Below are 15,073 nucleotides of genomic sequence, written 5' to 3'. Positions count from 1 at the left end.
CGTGGGGTAGCCAAATTGAGGAAGCCCATTGGCCGGCTGCGGGAATGGAGAATCCCGCTGACGGCGGGGGCGTGCCGCGTCGGAAAACGGGGCTGGAGGGATGGAGAATCCCGCCCAAAATGCCCAAGTCAGTTTACAGAGTCTGCTGGTTGGCATTTGGATCCCTAGATCTGGGTATAATTCTTCAGCCGGAGTATATCAGCAATAGGGGTCGAAGTTCCAGCATGGATTCAATGTGGCATACGGTCATTACACAGAAATATGTCAGCACTAAATCGCACAGTAGAAACAAAGCACTGCGAGGAACCGCTTTTCTCTTTGCGTTTTTCACTCTTATCTTAATTTTTATCAGAATCTTTTCCCTGCAAATGTAATTTTGCTTTTGTGTTTTTGAGTATGTGATGAAAAAGTTGATAGAGTTGTGTGGAGCCACATTTTACACAACCCCCCCCCCGCCCACAATATGGTCGACATAAACCTGGGAGGCTTGGACATAAACTTCTCCACATCTCACCTGGAGTCTGGAAATTAAGACGTCTTAGTTCCACTGGGTCTGTGGGATGATGGGAAGGTAATTCCTTGCTGTTAGGAATACTGCTTTTTCTTGAGTCAGATTCTGTCCTCTTCCTACAAGGAGAATACAGCTATTAGCAATCAGCGAGGCAGACTGAATCCCATGCAGTTAAATTAACCAAAGGAGCAGACTTATTGGGCTGGATTCTCCAGTGGCCCAGCCGCGTGTTTCTCGCCAGCGCGCCAGTCGCTAGTGGCGGTGTGATTCCATCTTCCCGTCACTTGTCAATGAGATTTCCCATTGTAACCACCCCACGCCACCGGGAAACCCATGGGAAGGGGTGCGCTGCCAGCGGTAAAAGTGAATCCCGATGACGGAGAATTCATGCCATTAAGAACCAAGTAACTGCAAAAGCGATGGCAAATCAACACCTGCTAAATGCTTGCTTAATTCTTAGTTGCTGCAGCAAGATTAGTGAACTTATTTGTCGCTCCTTTGGCTTGTTCCATGAGGAATGTCCATTTTCATGTATTAATAGCTTTTTTTATATTTCCTCCCTCCAGATCAAATGGAGCTTGCGGGCATTTACATTACATGCATAGGTACCATTAGAATTCAATTACATCCCTCAATCTCAGTCTACTGTCAAGTTCTTTCCAGCCCACTGACGTGATCACTGGAGCAGTGCCTATAAATGTATTACAAAATCAGAAAATGGGCTTTGCCTATTTTTTTTTCCGATTAAAATGTGGTTAAAAATCCATGCAAATGTGTAATCATAATTTCCTAGATAACTGCGTCAGGTTAGAAAGGCCGCAATGGAAAGAAGTTTTTAAAAAATGCATTCTGTACAAAATGATAAAAGGGAAAAATTGATAGTGTTCTGGATGGCAAGTCGCATTATGACGTGGCAGCTCTGAAACCGTTAGGCCATGTACCTTTTGATCGCCATCGGCAGTTATTAATAACGTGCCTGTTTCTGTGAATGATGGAAATCATTTCACAAAATTCCAGGGTACAATTGAGGGAGCGGTGATGATGCTTCCGACAGCACGATCACCATGTGCAGCCGTCAGCATTTCGTAACAGGTTCTTGTTTTAGCCCTGCAGCCTAAACGGGGGAGACCGATTCCAGATAAAGGCCGGGATTCTCTGATCCGAGTTCGCTCCGCCACTGCTGCAGGCGAGGACGGAGAATTTGGCACACAGCCGAAAATCCATTCTCTGCAGCGGCACCCGAGTGTTCCGCCGGCGTGAACAGGCGGAGAATTCTGGCAAAGTCTTTTGCGGGGAAGCAGCAAGAGGTGACATTTGCTTTTGTGCTTGTTTTGCGGGACTTGCAGACCATCGATAAGATGATGAATAGTGATAATTACATGCAATGATTTCAGGATTAAACCGAACGGTTCATGATGCTCAAGCTGGATATTACTTCCCCTATTCCCCAGGTGACTGATCCACCATGCCCTTTCCCTAACCCGCCCTTGAGCAGTTACACCTTTGCTTTTACCTGTCAGGTTTGCTGTCCCATTGTAATGCAACAGGAGATAAAAAAAAATAGAAGGTCAGTATATTAGCTTCCTATTCAAAGAGCAAGAGCCATGGCAACGCACTTGCTTCACTGCAGATGTCTTACTGACAGGGAACATGTTACTTAACATGCAAATTAGGAACTGACAGTTCATCAGTGCAGTTAATGCTTTCAAATAGCAGTATAATGAAGGACTAAAGGTCAGGCCAAGAAAACAGTAACACGCGTGCTTCAACAGAAATACATTTCAATTCTGATGTCACATTCACTTATGGCCAGAGTACACTGAAATGCCACACTTAATTATTGTTCCAGTGAAGGTGGTGATAGCACAATTTGGTATTGCTAAACGTTTACCAATCATCAGTCTCAGAAGAAAGTTAACATGTCAAATGAGACCCTGCCTATATTTACTTGAATGCTTGCCGCGCATAGGGAAACGACAGAGCTAATGTTAAATTTAGCAGCAACTGAGAATCTGTAAAAGCGCAATTGCCTGATATGCAACTGACACATGAAAAGAAAACACTGATTGCAGAAGCTGGCGGTGGAAACATCAAAGAGCTTTTACTGCGGGCTCCACGCACAGCACGGCTCCATTAGGGATGAGGACAGCATTTCATTTGACAGTATGTGGCGGGATAATGTGGATTATTCCCTGAGTAATAGGTCAGCTCAGAGTCAGGAACAGCAGTTTGACAGCCAAACAGTACACTGGCTGCTTTTGACATCCGGCTGACTGAAGCCACATGAGTCTGCTCAAGCGACTCCTCATTTGATACTTCACACTAATTTATATGTATTGGGTTAAATGCTTCAATCAGGTGGATTGAACCTGCACTGTCCCCCGTGATTAGAGACAGCAGTATTGGCAAATGGGAGATTCATTTCAGATTCTTTGCCTGTGCTGTGGCAATAATCTTCACTGCTTGTTTTCACTGGATTTTTGCTTTTGCAAACTACAATTTGAAACGGTAGAACACCCATTTAGGTCATTTTCTTTTATTGAGTTATTTTGATGACCGTAAGCATCTATTGGTTATTAACTGTGTCAGCAGGGCGGCAGCCTCTGCAGCTCTTTACAAAGCTGTCCTTCCCTGATATCACTTCATTGAACATCCTTATTTCTGCACCGAATCTACAGTGTTAATTTCCTTACCTCTTATACAGGAGGATAGCGATGACAATGCAGATGATGAACACAACAGCTAAGACAGGACCAACTACCCATATCAATCCTTCTTCTTCATCGGTGATGGGCTGAGGATCCAGATCCGCTGACAGTACAGGGTCGGAGTAAGGACTTGTTGCATACATCATCTGAAACACGATTCAGAATACCAGGAGAAATTAGCAGGAATGAAACGGACATTTGATAAAATAAATGAGGAATACATTGAATTGATACTTTATATACTTGGATATATATATACATACAAAAGGAATTAAGAACTTGCACCACAAATTTATTCTGGGAAATCAGCCTGAAGCTGCTGTACTGTGGCCATGTAAGAGCGATCATATTGGGTTCCCACCCTTTCATTCACCTGCCACACTATGGGCACTTGTTCATGAATGGGCAGGCATATTGTCATGCTGTGCAAATGAGATAAATATTTTAGATGACATATGCCCTGCCATTTGTACCTTTAGCAAAGCTGAAAGCAATGAACAACTAGCAGTGTATCTGACATCCAGTGTTACGAAGAGCATTGAGGGGGTGCAATTAAAATGCAACAAGCTTGGTTTCTCCACTGCAATCAGTCACAGAGTGATCGCTTGCGGAATGGAAGTTGGCCTATTTGAAAGCAGGGCACTTGTTTATTTTCAATTCATTAGGTGGCAGAGCCAGGCTACTGTCACTCCAGCACAGCCCTGCAGTTATACATCCAAACCCTTCACTGAGGCAGACACCCAGCCAGAAAATGCATAGGCACACATTCAAAGTATGTGAATAGCCCCTGAATCTGATGAATGCACCCAGGTAAGTGATGCAAATCATGGGCAGGCTAATTGTGCAGCGAATCTTTCCCATTGTTTTGAGACATTTAACTTGCAATAGGAATTTGCAGCTATCGAAGACACTGTCCCTTTAAGGCAATTTTCCTCTACCTTGCCACACCAGAATTTCTGTCTGAGGTAGGACGTCATGTTTTTTTTTAACCATTGTGGCAAGCAGACCTAAGGAATTTGCAAAAAAGAACTAACTAGAAAATCACAAACTGTACCAACGCAGTGAGGCTCCAAGTCTTGTCAGGCCAGAGAGACAAGGAAGGACACCAGCAGGGGCGAGGGGGAAGCCTCTTTCACAGGTGTGAGAAAAGTTCTACTCAAAGTAAATCATTCCTCCTCATTCATCCCACCTCCACATGATAAACGCAAGTGCATCAAAGTGGCAACACTGTGGTGAAGTTCTACAGGCTAGTGTGGAGCACAGCAGCAGCAAAGTAGTCATCACCTCCAGCTGTCAAGTCAAGGAATAATATGTGGTGAAAGCCAGTAGCCTGCTTCAGATCACAGACTTAAAGAAGTCATTGCAAGGAGCCCTCCGAATGCTCAAGTGAATTCTGTCTTTTCCTGCCGTGCTATGGAAACCGTAAGGAGATGCAGCTTGCAAATTACCGTTGAGCAATAGGCTTTCTTAAAGTGTAGCTTCTATGTGAAACAAAGCATTGACCAAAAGAAAAATATACAACCTTTGCACTCCAAATGATCGTTCTGCTGGGTCAGAGGACATTTGATGAATTGGTTCCTCAAAAGGCCTGTTGGGATTGTGAGGATAACCCCCCCCCCCCCCCCCAACTGCATGCTCAAGAGGGAGAATGGCTGGGAGAATTTGTGCACAGTGTTGCATTCTCTGAGTGCAGCTCCAGTTCTGAACATAGGACTGGTACATTTACTTGATAGTATCAGATACTTTCAATCTCATTATGAGTGGTGGAAAAATATCCCCAAACTGCTGATCAATCATTAATATGTGCAACTTGCAGATTCTTAGTGCTTGACAAAGGAGGTAACAATTAAAGGAAAGGAATGGGTGCACGCAGGAACCCATGGATTCAAAATGTTCTGATATTAGCTTGCTCAGTATAAAATTTAAATCTCACGGAGGAATCTCTTGGGAAACGAGTGGGCAAATGCGCCATGTGCTCTTCGGAAACGTGGCACAATTCTTCGAGGACACCCGACAGCAAGGGGGGCCCGGAAAAGGACCTGAGAAAGGAATACCAGCGATCGAGAGTCCAAGGACCAATCCGACCTTCCGTAAACACCTGCCTATTTTGCGGTCAAAAATGCGGTTCTAGGATCGGGCTCATCAGCTATGCAAGAACCCACAGAACCCATCACCAGTAAAACGGAGTTTCTTAGGTGTGAGTGATCGCCAAAGAAGGATACAATCGGGTATTTACCCGCTGCTGTATTGTTAGAAGTGGTCAGTTGTATTACAGACCAACACAGTGCTTCCCCGATAAAAGCAAATTACTGCAGATGCTGGAATCTGAAACGAAAGAGAAAATGCTGGAAAATCTCAGCAGGTCTGGCAGCACCTGTAGGGAGAGAAAAGAGCTAACGTAACGAGTCCAATGACTCTTTGTCAAAGCGTGCTTCCGATTAGCCCTTTAGGTATGCAGAATATATGCTTTCCTGGAATCCAACAGTGCTGGTAATAGCGATTGCTCAGGTAACCTCCAAGTGCACTGAAACTTGCAGTGGGTGCTGTGTCAAATCTGATCTGGGTCAGAGTCTTTCCGTCTGCGATCCTTACAGATTGGCGGTGATATGAACTCAGCGGTCCAAGCAATAGATTTTCCTGGATTATTGTGGGAATCACTAGAATGAAAACCATGTTGAGGCGTGTAACACAGCCACCCTTTGCAGAAACTGAACAAAGCAGGAACATTCTTTGCTGGGATTGATTGATTATTCCGGGTTGATCTCCTGACCTGCTGAGGTAAATAACAGAATGTGGCATAGTTGGGGTTATATCAACTTTAAAAATAAAATTGTTCATGGGATGCGGTCACTGCTGGTGAACCAACATTTCCCATTCCAAATTGCTCCTGAGATGGAGTTGCTGAGCTGCCTTCTTGAACTGCTGCAGTCCTTATGGTGTAGATACGCCCAAAGTGGTATTATGGAAGGATTTTGACCGATTAACATTGAAAGAACAGCAATATATTTCAATGTCAGAATGGTGTGTGACTTGAAGGGGAACTTGCAAGTGGTGGTGTTCCCATGACACCCTTGACCTAGGTAGTAATAGGGGGCTGGTTTAGCTCACCCGGCTAGACAGCTGGTTCGTGATACAGAGCAAGGCCAGTAATGTGGGTTCACTTCCCGTACCAACTGAGGTTATTCATGAAGGCCCGTTTTCTCAACCTGACACCTCGCCTGAGATGGGGTGGTCCTCAGGTTAAATCACCACCAGTCAGCTCTGCCCCTTGAAGAGGAAAGCAGCCTATGGTCATCTGGGACTATGGCGATTTTACCTTACCTAAGTAGTAAGAGGTCATGGTGCCAGATGTCAGCAGCAGAGTTGGCTGAGCAGTGTGCAGTTATGATGCTGCTTGGTCCATCTGCTTTTATTCTTCCTGCTTCTTGTCGTGATTTGATACAATTGAATGGTTTATTTGGCCATTTCGAAGTGTAGCTCAGAGTCAACCACACTGCTGCAGGTCTGTAATCGTGCAGAGGCCAGAATGGGCAAGGGTTGCAGATTTCCTCCTTGAAGGGCACAAGCGAGCCAAATGAGGTTTCTTTTTACAATTCAATAGTTTCTTGGTTACCGTGAATGATGCTAGCTTTTTATTCCAGATTTATTGAATTAACTGAAAAGGAATTTGAACTCATGTTTCCAGACCATTATTCCAAGCCTCTGGATTACCAGTAACAGTAACACAACCACGGATGCTGCAGCGTTGATTTAAAGTAAACCCAGATGACTTCCGGTTGCGGCTATGCCTGGGTAGGTCGCACGGTCGGCAGCTCCCGCCGAGAATGGACTTTTGGGCCCTTTTAAGAAGCTCCAGCGGCACTTGGATGACAATTCCCGGTGTGGGAAGGAAGCAGTGAGGTGCCCCCAGCACTGTATGGAGTGGACCAGGAGCGGAGTGGTCAAAAAAAGTGGCACTAGAGAAGAGAGGAGAACGGGTGCGAAAAAGCAAGACGGCGGCGGGCGGGAACCAGGCAGCGTGGGCTCAGTGGTCTCGGGAGCAGCAGGAGTTTTTGAGAAGCTGCGGAATTGAAGACGGAGATGTTGGCCCCGATGAAGGCGCGATTGAAAGGCTGGTGGAGACCCAGAAGATGCAGGGGACGGCGATAAAGGAGGTGCAGCAGAAGGCCTCTGATAATGAGGATGAGATCCTGAGCCTGGCTGTCAAAGTGGAAGTGTTGAATCTCAACTTTTTTTACCCGTCAGTCTGGCCTCAATAAAAGTCGAGATGGATTTGCAGGTATAACATTAGTTATTTTATTTAGCTTGCAAGCTTTACTCAGTTCACAGCGGTACAGAACATATCCTGCTTTCTGCACCTCCGGAATCAAGTGAGGATATAAGACAAAGGGATCTGTACTGATACATTCAAATGGCATCAAGTTTCACATACTCGACGCCCATAGGTCATCCTATATCCCTCCTGACCTGTTTGATCTATTTTGATTGGCTCACTTCCAATCCCTTCCTCTGGCCCTTATTATCCAGCATCACTCTCGTAGACACACCTCTTCCTGCTTTTTCCATGCGGTCTGAAATCCTTTGTCTATGAACTAACCAGAATCAAAGTGGCCTATTTCTACATTACATTAACTAATATCTCTAAAGTAACTATTTTATATCACATTCGTCAGAAGCGCATGAGGCGCTGCATAAAAAATGGCAGGAGAAGTTCGAGGACCTGGAGAATAGGTCGAGGAGGAAGAACCTGTGGATTCTGGGTCTCCCTGAGGGCGTGGAGGGGTCGGATGCTGGGGCGTATGTGGCTACGATGCTGAGTACGCTGATGGGCGCGGGAGCCTTCCCGAGGCCCCTGGAGCTGGTTGGGGTGCACAGGGTCCTGGACTCAAATTAATGGTTTGTAGCATGCTATGGGGGATGCTGGGGAGTGGGAGGGGGCGATGTTTTTTCTTTATGTGGGCTTGTTTGGGGGGGGGGGGTTGTCCCCTGCGTTTTCTTGGGGTTGTGTGGGCCTGTGGCCCTGGGCCTTCGGGGATTGGGGTGAGGCTGCAGGTGGAAGGAGCTGCGCCACAGGGGGCGGGGTCAGCCCAGGCAGGGAGCGCAGGCTTTTTCCTGCGAAAAGGGGAGGGGGGGGGCCCCGAGGCGGGGGGCGCTACTGGCTTGGTGTCCACATTGGTTTATAGGGGGGGTAGAGGGGGGGATTTTGGCCACCCCACTTTAGTGGGGGATGGGCTGGAGACTTCGAGAGGGAATCCCATAGGGGGATCGGAGACAGAGGCGGGAGCGGCCGGGGTCAGCAGGAGTCAGCTGACTTATGGGAGTGCAATGGGGGGAGCAGGGGGTTAAGCAGTTGCTTGGCCGGGGTTGGGGGGGGGGAATCTGGGTTGCTGCTGTGCTGACTGAGGGGTTGAAGGTAAGAGGGAGGGTCAGGGCGGGGAGCCTCCGCCTGGGGGGCTGGAGAGTGCGGAAGGTGCGGGCACGTGGCTGGCCTAAAAAAGGAGATGGCTAGTCGGCGGGGGGGAGGGGGCGGGTAGTCCCCCGATCCGGCTGATCATGTGGAACCTGAGAGGCTTGAATGAGCCGGTCAAGAGGGCCCGTGTGTTTGCGCACTTAAAGTGGCTAAAGGCAGACGTAGCCATGTTACAGGAGACGCACCTGAAGATCGCGGATCAGACCAGGCTGAGGAAGGGATGGGTGGGGCAGGTTTTTCACTCTGGGCTGGATGCGAAAAACAGGGGGGATAGCAATTCTGGTAAGCGCGTGGCACTTGAGGCGGTGGGTATTGTGGCGGATAACGGGGGTCGATATGTTGTGGTGAATGGCAGGCTACAGGGAGGCCAGGGTGGTGCTGGTGAATGTGTATGCCCCAAACTGGGACGATGCAGGGTTCATGAAGCGGATGTTGAGTCAGATCCCGGATCTGGAGGCAGGTAATCTGATAATGGGGGGGGGGGACTTCAACACGGTATTGGACCCGGCACTAGATCGGTCTAGCTCGAGGTCGGCTAAGAGGCCGGCAGCGGCCAAGGTCCTGAGGGGGTTTATGGATCAGATGGGGGGAGTGGATCCGTGGAGGTTTGCTAGGCCAAGGGCGAGGGAGTTCTCCTTGTTCTCCCATGTGCAAAAGGCCGACTCGCGAATTGACTTTTTTGTGGTAAGCAGGGCACTGATCCCGAGAGTGGAGGGGGCAGAGTATTCTGCCATTGCAATTTCGGATCACGCCCCTCACCGGGTGGAGCTGGAGTTGGGGGAGGAGAGGGGCCAGCGCCCTTTGTGGCAAATGGATGTGGGACTGCTGGCGGACGAGGAGGTTTGTGGGCTGGTTCGGGGGTGCATCCAAAGATATGTAGAGGCCAATGATAATGGGGAGGTGTCGGTGAGTGTGGTCTGGGAGGTGCTGAAGGCAGTGGTCAGGGGGGGAGCTAATTTCAATCTGGGCTCACAGGGAGAAGAGGGAGAGGATGGAGAGGGAGAGATTGGTGTCGGAGATACTGAGGGTGGATAGGAGATACGTGGAATCCCCCGAAGAGGGGCTGCTGAGGGAGCGCCGGAGCCTCCAAACGGAGTTTGACTTGCTGACCACGGGAAAAGCTGAGGCCCAGTGGAGGAGGGTACAGGGAGCAGTGTATGAGTATGGGGAGTAGGCAGAGATAGGGGGGGGGGGAACATGGTGTGGAGTCCAGCAAAAATAAACAAGGTCTTTAGGGACTTTTATGGTAAGTTGTACAGGTCAGAACCCCCGGAGGGGGGGGAAGGGGATGCGGCAGTTCCTGGACCAACTGAGGTTCCCAAGGGTGGAGGAAGGGAGGGTAGGGGGTTTGGGGGCCCCGATCGAGATGGAGGAGCTAGTTAAGGGGTTGGGGAGTATGCAAGCGGGCAAGGCCCCGGGGCCGGATGGGTTCCCGATTGAATTCTACAGGAAGTTCTCGGGGCTATTGGGCCCGTTGTTGCTGAGAACCTTTAATGAGGCGAAGGAAAAGGGAATCCTTCCCCCGACGATGTCGCAGGCTTTGATCTCGCTTATCCTCAAGCGGGATAAGGACCCGCTGCAGTGTGGCTCTTATAGGCTGATTTCGCTCCTCAATGTGGATGCCAAGCTGTTGGCAAAAATCTTGGCCACCAGGATTGAGGATTGTGTCCCGGGAGTGATACACGAGGACCAGACGGGGTTTGTGAAGGGCAGGCAGCTGAACACGAATGTGCGGAGGATCCTGAATGTGATTATGATGCCCTCGGAGGGAGGGGTTGCAGAAGTGGCAGCGGCAATGGACGCGGAGAAGGCCTTTGACCGGGTGGAGTGGGAGTACCTGTGGGAGGTGTTAGGCAGATTTGGGTTCGGGGAGTTCAGAGGGTCGGTTAAATTGCTGTACCAGGCCTCGGTGGCGAGTGTATCGACGAACCGGCTGCGGTCAGGGCATTTTAGGTTGTACCGTGGAACGAGGCAGGGGTGCCCTTTGTCCCCCCCTGCTCTTTGCCCTGGTGATTGAGCCGCTGGCCATGGCATTGAGGAAGTCCAGAAACTGGAGGGGGTTGGTTCGGGGGGGGGGGCGGGGAGCACCGTGTCTCACTATATGCGGATGACCTGCTGCTGTACATTGCGGATCCGGTGGAGGGATGGGGGAGGTCATGCAGAACCTGAGGAAGTTTGCAGACTTCTCGGGATATAAGCTCAACGTGGGGAAGAGCGAGCTGTTTGTGGTGCATGCGAGGGGCCAGGAAAAGAGGTTGGAGGAGCTACCACTCAGGATGGTGGAGAGTTTTCAGTATTTGGGTATCCAGGTGGCCATGAATTGGGGGGTCTTGCATAAGCTCAATCTGGCACGGTTGGTGGACCAGATGGAGGAGGACTTCAGGAGGTGGGACATGTTGCCACTCTCCCTGGCAGGTAGGGTGCAATCTGTTAAGATGACGGTCCTCCCCAGGTTCCTGTTCGTCATTCAGTGCCTGCCCATTCTCATCCCCAAGGCCTTCTTTAAGCGGGTAAACAGGGGCATTATGGGATTTGTGTGGGCAAATAAGACCCCGAGGATTAAGAGGCTGTTCTTTGAGCACAGTCGGGGCCGGGGGGGTGGGGGGTGTTGGTGTTGGCGATGCCGAACCTGTGCAGCTACTACTGGGCAGCGAATGTGTCTATGATTCGGAAGTGGGTAATGGAAGGAGAGGGGGCGGCGTGGAAAAGGTTAGAGGCAGCGTCCTGTATAGGTACTAGCCTGGGGGCAATGGTGACGGCACCGTTGCCGCTTCCGCCGAGGTGGAATACCACGCGCAGGGTGGTGGCGGCGACATTGAGGATCTGGGGGCAGTGGAGACGGCATAGGGGGGAGGTAGCGGCCTCATTCTGGGCTCCGATACGGGACAACCCTAGGTTTGTTCCAGGTAGGCTAGATGGTGGGTTCCTAAGGTGGCACCGGGTGGGAATTAAAAGGATGGGGGATTTATTCATCGGTGAGACTTTTGCCAGTCTGAGGGGGCTGGAGGAGAAATTTGGGTTAGCTCTGGGAAATGCCTTTAGGTATATGCAGGTTCGGGCGTTCGTGAGAAAGCAGGTAGGGGAATTCCCGCTGCTGCCTGCCCAGAGGATACAGGACAGGGTGGTTTCGGGCGTGTGGGTCGGGGAGGGTAAGATATCGGAGATATACCAGGAGCTGCAGGAGGCGGAGGAAGCCTCGGTGGAGGAGCTGAAGGGCAAGTGGGAGGAGGAGCTGGGTGAGGAGCTGTATGAGGGCCTGTGGGCTGACGCCCTGGGCAGGGTCAATTCCTCCTCATCTTGCACCAGGCTCAGCCTGATCCAGTTTAAAGTGGTGCACAGGGCGCATATGACAGGGGCGAGGATGAGTACGGGTAGAGGACAGGTGTGTGAGGTGTTCGGGGAGCCCAGCAAACCACGCCCGTATGTTTTGGACATACCCGGCACTTACGGAATTTTGGAAGGGCTTCGCAAAGGTTAGGTCCAAGGTTTTGGATACGCGGGCAAAACTCGATACACGTAGAGGCTTGGGTCAACGACATGGCGGGGTTTCTTAGGTTGGAGAAGACAAAGTTTGCCTTGCGAGGGTCCTTGTAGGGGTTCTCCGGGCCTTGACCTTCTCGTGGAACGTTAGGTGGAGGTCAGCAGCAGCAACGCGGGGGGGGGGGGGCTGATTTATTTCTCTTTTTGTAAGGGGCGCGTGCTCCATTTTGCTTTGAGATGGGTGTTAAATTGTTAATCGTTTAGAGGGTTAAGTTGTTTTGTTGGCATATTGCCCTGTTTTCTTTGTATTATTTTCCTTTTTGGAGTGTTTTGTAAAAATTATTGAAAAACCTTGAATAAAAACATTTTTAAAAAAGTAAACCATATAGTTGCGATGATAACACTCTCCAATGGTGCCAACATCTAAGCTTGAAAAAATGATGCAAATCCCTGGCTGCCCATTGTAAATCACTAGTCTTTCAGTCAGTACCATTAGTGATAGCCCAGCAGACAGGCAGTAATATTCAGCTGATTTGTGACAGATGCTAGCAAAGGCTAGGTGTGACCAGAGGGTACAGATATATCCTTTCTGTGCATTAAGCAATGCAAACATTTCCTGATCATCCTTGATTCTCCCATTGACCCGAAGGTGGAACGGGGCCTTACTCATCTGGATCCCAAGGTCTGACCGCAACTCGATGAATCAAGTTCGGTCCTTACTGTGGGTCATGTTTCCTTGCAATGCTCAAGTTGATTACACCTGGCTGGTATGCTGATAAAAGGATAAATATCTGGTGGAATTGCTACATAATGATGGAAGGAAGACAAATATTCTGGTAATTTGTGAATGGGAATGATCTGTGGTTGTTGGCGCAGGTTTATAAGCCACTTAATGGAAATGGTCAACAGGTATGGACTTAGGTCAACTGAGGTTGGGTCTATTCCAGGAAAGCCTGGGCTAGGCCTTGATTTAAGATAGCATCCATGGAACAGAACAACACCTTGCTTCAATTTCAAAGCTGAAGATGAAATATAGGGCTGGATTCTCTGGCCTCACAGCCACGTGTTTCTCGGCGGTGGGAGGTGGCGAGCTGCTCGCTGGTGACAGGATTCGCTGCTCCCGTTGCTGTCACTGTGAATCCCCATTGAAGCCACACCGCACCACCGGGAAACCCGTGAGCGGAGGTGTGCTGACGGCGAGACCAGAGAATCTCACTGCCAGCGAATGGCCGGAGAATTCTGGCCGATATTAATTGAATGGAGTTTCCCTCTACACATCCCAGGGTTTTAATGCAAGATTCAAACAGAATGAGTAGACGAAGAACAAGAAATAGTCACTGAGTCAATTTGTATCAGTCACTCACAAGGCCATATGCAATGATTACATGTATTTGAGCATTATGGACAGGGCCAACTTCTCCGCCTCGCGACGCCGCAAACGCAAACTGGCACGGATGGAGAATAGGGCGTCTGACTAATCTTGAGGGCTATGCCTGGTGCTGATCTGGGTGTCATGCTCCGGTCCCTCGCTGGTGCCAATAATGAGGATGAAAAACCAGCATTTGCATTCACTCAAATGTCATTATCGCGTTTGACCCAGTATGTTCCGGGCCTCCACGTTGCTCCGCCCCTATCAGGTGGAAGTCACGCGCAATTTAGTACAGGTATTTACAAACAGGGATTGGGTGGCATGACTGCTGAGGGGGAGAGAGAAGGTAAGCAAAGTTTGAAAAACTATTGTTTCACTTGCTGGGGGGTGGCTGCCAAAGCCGGGGAAAAGCGGGGAGCAACTTGGTGACAGGTCTGTCGATTCGGCATTGCCCCACTCGGGATTGAGGTAACCTAGCTCAGACCGCCATTGCTGCAAACTTTGTTTCAAATGTACCCATTTGGTACAAGATACAGGTCCCTGGCTGCTCACTCTAGCTGACTGCTCACAGTGTCCTGTAAATATTCACATAGCTTCTGGTCATTTGGGAGCCCACAAGGCCACCCCTCTGGAAACCCTCAGACCCCAGCTGACCCATCAATGGGATGGACTTGGTCAAGCTCAATCAGTGGCCCACCAGGTGCTGCCACTCCTCAGTGGTCATCAGACGCGCAGCCTCACTGCAGGGGAATAGCAGTGCTCACCTCAAACAAAGGACACATGCACTGTGGCCTTTGGCACTCTCACTGACACACTGCCCTTCTCAGGGCAGAGGGCTCACCTGCGACACTATCAGCTAGCCCGCTCCGCAGGACCACCAGCTGTCTTGTCATGTGAGAGTACATAGAACATAGAAAATACAGCACAGGACAGGCCCTTCGGCCCACGATGTTGTGCCGAACCTTTGTCCTAGATTAATCATAGATTATCATTGAATTTACAGTGCAGAAGGAGGCCATTCGGCCCTTTGAGTCTGCACCGGCTCCTGGAAAGAGCACCCTACCCAAACTCAACACCTCCACCCAACACCAAGGGCAATTTTGGACATTAAGGGCAATTTATCATTGGCCAATTCACCTAACCTGCACATCTTTGGACTGTGGGAGGAAACCGGAGTACCCGGAGGAAACCCACGCAGACACGGGGAGGACGTGTAGACTCCGCACAGACAGTGACCCAAGCCGGAATCGAACCTGGGACCCTGGAGCTGTGAAGCATTGTGCTATCCACAATGCTACCGTGCTGCCCTTAAGAACAAATAAATCTACACTATATCATTTTACCGTAATCCATGTACCTATCCAATAGCTGCTTGAAGGTCCCTAATGTTTCCGACTCAACTACTTCCACAGGCAGTGCATTCCATGCCCCCACTACTCTCTGGGTAAAGAACCTACCTCTGATATCCCTCCTATATCTTTCTTAAAGTACCTTTAAGAAATAGGTGTTTAAGAAATGTACCGTTAAGAAATGGG

At 49.5% G+C, this 15,073-nt stretch overlaps 1 protein-coding gene across 27 annotated transcripts in view; it reads right to left on the bottom strand.

The window, feature by feature from the left end:
- Window positions 1–15,073, bottom strand: part of LOC140429768 (receptor-type tyrosine-protein phosphatase delta-like) — a 3,491,723-nt gene that overhangs the window by 119,931 nt on the left and 3,356,719 nt on the right. For all 27 annotated transcript variants that reach the window (XM_072517184.1, XM_072517188.1, XM_072517191.1 and 24 more), the window contains 2 exons: window positions 3,205–3,365; window positions 515–627 (listed from right to left, as the gene is read on the bottom strand). In XM_072517184.1, the coding sequence (XP_072373285.1) occupies window positions 515–627; window positions 3,205–3,365 (274 nt within the window). The remainder of the gene's footprint in view (window positions 1–514; window positions 628–3,204; window positions 3,366–15,073) is intronic.

This window comes from Scyliorhinus torazame, chromosome 9, assembly GCF_047496885.1.
Source record: "Scyliorhinus torazame isolate Kashiwa2021f chromosome 9, sScyTor2.1, whole genome shotgun sequence".
In the NCBI taxonomy this organism is placed as follows: domain Eukaryota; kingdom Metazoa; phylum Chordata; class Chondrichthyes; order Carcharhiniformes; family Scyliorhinidae; genus Scyliorhinus; species Scyliorhinus torazame.
The sequence above is the reverse complement of the archived record's forward strand: the minus strand, read 5'-3'. Positions and strand labels throughout refer to the sequence as shown.